Source organism: Amblyomma mixtum, chromosome 1 (assembly GCF_055824585.1).
Source record: "Amblyomma mixtum isolate Tamu chromosome 1, ASM5582458v1, whole genome shotgun sequence".
Lineage (NCBI taxonomy): Eukaryota > Metazoa > Arthropoda > Arachnida > Ixodida > Ixodidae > Amblyomma > Amblyomma mixtum.
In genome coordinates this window covers 59,895,062-59,902,231 of record NC_143012.1, presented here as the reverse complement: position 1 = coordinate 59,902,231, position 7,170 = coordinate 59,895,062, and the positions used below count along the sequence as shown (strand labels likewise).

Below are 7,170 nucleotides of genomic sequence, written 5' to 3'. Positions count from 1 at the left end.
ACCTGCCGCTTTGCTCTTGAGTTGTATCTGATTAGTGCATTTGCAGTCTTTGATACTGTGGTGTTTTCCTTGGGGAGATAAATACGTTCTTCCCGATTAACCGCGGCTGACACAGTTCAAAACCACGCGGACCCCACCCCGTGGTCGCGTACGCCGACCACGGCGGGCCTTGCTCTGCGGGAACAAAGGAACGACACACTGGCTGACACAAACAAGGCATTTATTGCTACTACAACAATAACGCCAGATAGCAACAAAATAGGCTGAGGAATCGAGGACGTCCGACTCACCAGTACGGTTACGAGCGAATGTTCGCCCGCGCTAGGGCAAGGGAAAACTCCGAGGCCGTACGGCTGGCGGGAGCCTGTTCCGACCAGGAGGCGCCCGCCGACGAAGAGCGGAGCGGCGCGCGACACGTCCGCGCTCTTTCCCGGGGTTGAGCAGATCCGCCCGCGCGCGCAGCAAACACGTGTAGCGCTCGTGTCGCTGCGACGCGAGCGCTCTCCCCTGTTAGTTAAAGTAACCCAACTACTTGCACTGCGGGGAAGAGAACCACCGGGGATGAGTTGAGGGTGAAGTGCTGGGAAGCGAACCACAGGAGACGAGTCGCGTCCCTACAATGCAAAGAAGCTTTTGCAACAGCACTACCATTTTGCCTTTAGGGCGACTATATGCTCAACACCACCTCCTCCGCTCACTGATGAAGCTGTCATTGAGGTGCCGTATCTCCGCTGCTAGCCCCATATTGTTATAAATGCACCCATGCACTTATAAATGCACTTAGATTGCAGACCCGAACCACGTCGATAATAGATGGCGCACTTTCATTGGTCACAAAGCAATTACATCATTCGCACTCCCTCCTCCACACTTAAAACCATTGTTGTAGAGCAACACACGACAAGGACACAGAACGAGAAGACACACACATTTCTGTGTCCTGTCGTGTGTTGCGGTACAACGGTGGTCTTAGGTCGGAACAAACAAGCCCAAGTTTCTACCTTATTCATCCACACTGGTGTCGTGAATTTTGCTGCTGTGACAAACATTCCAGTGCTGTGTGCTGCATGCTCCCGTAGCTCACCCTCGAGCACCTGACATTGTAAAACTCGGAACAGAAGCGATTCGATACGCATTAATCAAAGCGTTTGTTTGGGCGCAGATCCCATGCGTGGGCATGGCAGTTTGGAGCAGCCCCCCAGCATGGGCTTGTACTCGGGCTTCTCTGAGGTGTCGGCGCTGTTCCTGGAGGTCTGCTTCTGCTTCGCCGCGGCCAGCTTCCTAGACTCCACCCTGCTGCAGCGTCTGTGGTCCCGCTCCCAGAAGAGCGACACCACCCCGGGCTACTGGTACCCGCAGTTCGAGTCCGAAATCGACGCCGACGTGCGCAACGAAGCTAAGCTGGTCGACGATATCTGCCAGCAGCGCAACTTCGGCCAGCAGGCCTTGGTCGTGCGCGGCCTGAGCAAGACGTACGGCTACGTGCAGCCGCGCGTCGCCGTCGACGGCGTCAGCTTCGCCGTACGCCGCGGCGAGTGCTTCGGTCTCGTCGGAGTCCTAGGCACCGGCAAGTCCTCGCTGCTTGGCATGCTTGGCGGCGAGCTGTTCCCGACGTCCGGCGACGCCTACTTGCGCAACGGCCTGTCCCTCACCCGCCACTACCGCCAGTGGATGCAGGGGGTCGGCTACGTCCCTTACGGCTCGGGACTCCTGGAGCCGCTCACGGGCTGCGAGACCATCTGCGTGTTCGCCGCGCTTCGAGGCATCCAGGACGTGAACCGAACCACGGCCTGCCTGCTGCGACTGGACGAGCCGGACGCGCCCGTCTCTTCTTAAGGCGCAGGTGCAAAGACCCAGCTGTCTCTGGCACTGGCCCTGATGGCGCTCCCCAAGCTCTACCTGCTCGACCTTCCAGAGCTGGACGCGCCGTCGTGCGTCGGGTCCTGGAACTGCTGCGTCCCACGAGCAGCGTGGTACTTACCTGCGAGCACCTGCATCACTTCCAGGGCGTGTGCGACCGCATCGCCATCCTGGTCGCGGGTCGCATCGAGTGCATCGGCTCGGTGAAGGAGCTGCGAGGGAAGTACTGCCGCGGAATCACCATCACCGTGTACACCTTTCCCGACCGCAAGTACGACATGGACCACCAGCGGGTCATCGCCATCGACATGATGGACACGTTCCCGACGTGCGAGCTTGTGTGCTGTTACGAGGGTCTCCTCGAGTTCCGCATCCCCGAGCTGCCGCCCGGCGGCTTCTGCGAGGTGTTCGACCGACTGATCGCCATCAAACGCCGGCACAAGTTTGACCTCTTCTACGTCAGCGACACCACGATGGACCAGATATTCGCCAGCCTGGGCCGCAAGCATGCTGGCATGCAGGCTCGCGAGTGATATCGATTGGTCCCCGCGCAGTAATATCACCCTATACGATAGCGCGATTGACAACGTTCACACAGCTGGATCGCAAAGAGCCAGATGACACAGGGTATTCCAGATGACCTGCTTCACTGACATTTTTCCACTGCTTTGTGGCAGTACATCATTAGATTTCATATTTACGTAGCATATTTCATATATTCATATTTCATATTTACCTAGCGGTGAGAGTACACACATTATCTCGGTGCCTATCTTAGCGTTCACGATGATCTGGTTAAGGAGAAGGCCATCTAGAAAATATAAGCCGAGGGGGGGGTATACTTTTTTACGCAATGGTATCCTATTGACCTCCCGCATTCCTTGCAGGAGTACGCTTGGAATACTAGAATACTTAGAGCCGCTTTATATCAAAACGTCTTCCTTGAATTCAATGTTCACTTTCCTGTACGTGAAAATTACTCTAAAGGTAATTCATACTTACTGTTCGGTCTTCAGTGCGCTGTCTTACGTTGTCCATTCCCTTTCACGGTGAATCAAGCGCCTGCTCAGTAAAGAGAGATTTCATTCACTAGCAGGCACTCCCCTGACCACAGCGGCTGCACAATCGGGAGGCAAGAAAGTGATACTGTGCAGAGCTAATGAACTATGGCCAAACGCATGCTGTAATGCGGTTTCTTGACATTTAATAAAGTTATAACAAAAGTCTTTACGTCTTTTGCTTCATCGTTTCGAGAAGCAATCAGAAGTGCTCACTCTCCGTACTATTAGGTGAGTGGTCAACTAGCCTCAGACAGCTAGTACTGTAAAAAAAATAAGCAAAAGCAGCAAACCTTGCTCATTAAGATAATACAGATCCATCGGTATTTATGCTAGACTAAAGCAGTCTAGAAATAATTTTTTTTATAAATCTTTATCAGTGATTTCCGATTCGATGTGGCTCCATCGTGCGCTCTCTCCACTTTGTTGCGAAACGTTTCCACCGCATTTTTTCTCTGTTCTATTGCCTAAGACTTCATTTTCGTTTCCTCCTGTTTCTTTCACTTTTGCACAGAACGTTTTCTCGCTTTTGTGATCCGTCTTTTGGGTTTTAGGACACACTACACACTACACTGACCCCATTCCAAACACACTACTTTTTTGCTCACGCCTCGGCAGCACACGGTCCACGCCATTGGGTGGGTGGATGGCGCTTCTGGAAGGTGGCGATTTCTCACCCCGAGGCTCCAGCCCACCACCGTTTCGCAGGGAATGACGGAAAGCAGTGGTGTCCCTTCCTGCCGAAGAGTTATTCATAAACGTCTTCATGGACAACGTACATACAGTGTTTGTCAAAAAAAAATTCGCTGTGGCTTAGCTTGGTTAAGCCCGGTAATTGCGAAAGCAATATCCGCACCTGCGCCATGGTACTGCTGGTAGTGTAGCTGGTGCTGGTGCTTGTGATTAGACTTGTGGTGATGCACCGGTTATACAATCCAATCCCATCCAATCCAATGCAATCCAGTCCAGTCCAATACAATACAATACAATCAAATCCACTCCTATCCAATCCAATTCAATGTAATCTACTCTAATCTAATGTAATCTAATCCAATCCAGTCTAATCTAATCCAATCAATGCAATCAAGGTCAAATGAAGGTCAATGGTGGTCCCCGCAGCGGCAGTATGGTGGTCACCGCCGCGGCACGGCAACGGCGTGAAAGTGCAAGTAGTATTGCTTTCGCAATAATATGCAGCCCACCGTGGACCGCAGCAGAGCGGCTGCGGGGTCGATGGTGGCGCCCGTCTACCACGCGCACTTACCGCGAGGGTATGGAGCGTGAGGGTGAAAGACATCCGCGCTCTCGGGCGAGCGGAAGTCTGAATCGCGCTGGCTGGGCAACAGTAAGAGCGGCGTTCGCGTTATTACCATAGAGTAACATAAAAGTAAAGAGCGGACACTCGGGCCCTTTCGCGGCCAAGTTCGGCGCTTCCCCGTTTCCGCCAGATGGCACTGAACGTGAAAATAAAAAAAAAGAAAAAGAGTATGGTCTTGGCATGTCTTGGCTTCCTTCTGCGGAGTGACTGATGCGCTCATTGTCACCCTGACAGAATGCACGTAGTAGGTTCACTGCCGCTTGCCAAGCGCACGCGATGCGTGGCATAACGCCTTTGCGGCTTGTGGGTGACGTGTTCGCCGCGGCGTCCAGGCAAGCGATCAAAGCCAAACGCTTTTGACGAGCGTTGCACGTAGAAACCTGGATAATCGTTGCGTGCTCCGTAATCGTCACGCTGGTGGCCGGCTGCTCAGCTGGGCAATGTGACACCGCCTCTTCCGCGAGAGTGGAGAACGCACAAGACGCAATGAAAGTAGAGCCTCCAAGATTCCAGTTAATGCCTATCATCTCTGAGGCTAGTGCGTTTCCCCGGGTCCGCTAGGTGCGCTGTGCACAAAAGTCGGCCGCTGGGGCCTACGGGAGTGTCCGCTCTTTACTTCTGTATTACTCTATGTTATTACTTAGTTCGTAGCGCCTGTGCGAGGGCGCTTGCATCGATGCACAGTGGGGACTGACCCTTCGGCCTGCGCTTCCAAGCGGGCGCGCGCGGTCCGAGCAGCGAATCTGTCCCGGGCGCTCAATGATAAGCCGTGGCTTCTACCTCGCGCTGGCGCCCACTATACGAAGATCGAGAAGACTCCACGCGTGCTTCGCCAGCGGAAAAACGAACAAGGTTTCAAGCCCACTCAGCAAATGTCAGCCATCCATGCGCGGCCCTCGATTTCTTTCAGGCTCCTTTTCTGTGGCTTGCGTCAGTTACCAGCCGTTTCATCAACCTTTCATATCTTAGCTTTCCGCAGCAATCTTTTCCAACTTGCTCTGGTATGTGCGCTGCACGCAGCACAACCAGTTACTGCCGGCAGCTCGGTGAAACCAACGAGTGCGAAACTCCTTATTTGCGCATATCGAATAAACAAAGGCCGCACTCCGTTAGCGTAGGTTGGGAACTCTTGTGCCATTTGTGCCGCGAAGATGAATGAAAACCTTGGAAGGAAAGCGTGGGCGTAAGGCACAAGCGGAGAGTGGTTGCCATGGGAACCGCCTGGAAGGCAGTTACTCTGGAAGAAGGGGGATGGTCACCGTGGAAGGAGATAGTATGGCGAGAGTGGATGAATGTTTCCCCCCAACCTGACACCCGGGCAACTGAAAAAAAAGAAAGTAGGCATACAGCGCTGCTGACCTTGTGTACGATTTTCCTAGTTAAGCACATTCCGCGTGGGGCTAAAACCAACGCACTCATCTGACTTCATAATATGATGAAGGTGCTATATTCCTGAGTTCCTTCGTCAGCGAGCGGAAAACCGGCCAGGTGAGAGCCGCCTCTCACTGACGGCCAGGATCTCGCGAGCGAAACACCGTTTCGAACCGTCAGCCAAACCGTATATACGGTCCGACGCCAAATCCCACAACTATACGCATATACCGCATATTCTAACTGAGAATACCTTGAGGTGGCAGGACTTTTGGCAATAAAGGTATCTACCAGTCTGGTTAATTTATTGGAAGCAGTTATCGCTGGACGTCGCCTATAATCCATAATTTCAATGGGCTCTCTCCATATAAAGGGTCCCCTAGACCCACGCTAAACCTTTTTAAAACGCGGGTGGCCGCCCAAACAGGATACGCATGCATAATCTCGCCTGCGCTATAATCGTTAAAAATAAGTAGAAAAATTACGCTTTCGTGCAAGAACAGCACCCCGTCAAAATCCCGAAAAAAAAAGTGCGGCCTCCATGTACGTGTCTACACACGCTTTACTCAAGGTTTGGTGCTGCGCGCAGTAATGTTCTTTCTCTCTCTTTCTTGGGGTTAACATATTCAAATGCTCTGCCGCAATTCATTTCTGCAAAAAGAGCAGAAAAATATATGCGCATAGCTGGCCCCTTCATACCCCTAACCTTCGTTGCACTGTTTAAGGAAAGTTCCCCGCAGGGAGGCGTCTGCAGCATGCAGACGTTGGTGAGTGGCGACACCACGGGGTTAACCCGAGCATCCGCAGGGACATCCCCGCAGGGGGATGATGGTGAACAATGCATCACCACGGACCCGAGCATCCGCGCTTAGCCGTGCGTGGCATCGCCGTGTCCGGGGAAAAGGGGATCCTGGTGGTTGAGCCGATGCCGAGCGTTTGGACCCTTAAGGCCCCTCGGCGGAGGCAACACACCACTTCGGCCCCAGCTTCCTGTAGACGGCACCTCCGGCCTGACCCGACCGGGGGAAATCGGCAGTCGCCTTTTCCTATCCTCCCCTCTATCTTTCACTTTCCTATTTCCTTTCTTACAACTTTCCTGTATCCTCCTCTCTTCTTTGTTTTTTCCTTCTTTCCTGGCGGCGAGGGTTAACCGTGTGTGACCAACTACCCTGAGTTGAGTCATATTAGGTTATAGTTAAGGTGTACAGCTGGCGTGGGCAGGACTTGCTTTCAAGTTCCTGTCGCGTCCCCCTGTTGGGCTCCATGGTGGGTGGCTGGCACCATGACCGAAAAACCTCAATTTTTTATGGCTCCCCCCCTTTCAAAACTTGATCGCTCTCTCAAGAGAGGGCGGACCGAAGCAGACGACTTTTTTCAAAAAAGAAAAGTATCATTTCCAAAATTTCACGTCATCCATAGCAAAGCAGAAGAAACGCAAGCAAGGATAATATCCCCATTCCAAGTCTCAAAACGCTTGACAGATGCCTTAGGCCTTGGCTACAAGGTGTCAAAAATGGCCAGTGGCGACTTACTTCTCGAACTGCGCGACAGCATACAACACTC

General features: G+C 52.9%; 1 protein-coding gene across 1 annotated transcript; it reads left to right on the top strand.

Annotated features, from left to right (window-relative positions):
• Nucleotides 1–1,878: 1,878 nt before the first annotated feature.
• On the top strand, nucleotides 1,879–2,393 carry LOC149366395 (uncharacterized). Its single transcript, XM_089570725.1, has 2 exons — nucleotides 1,879–1,935; nucleotides 2,007–2,393. The coding sequence occupies exons 1-2, from the start codon at nucleotides 1,879–1,881 to the stop codon at nucleotides 2,391–2,393; spliced, it is 444 nt and encodes a 147-aa protein (XP_089426851.1).
• The last annotated feature ends 4,777 nt before the right edge of the window (nucleotides 2,394–7,170 follow it).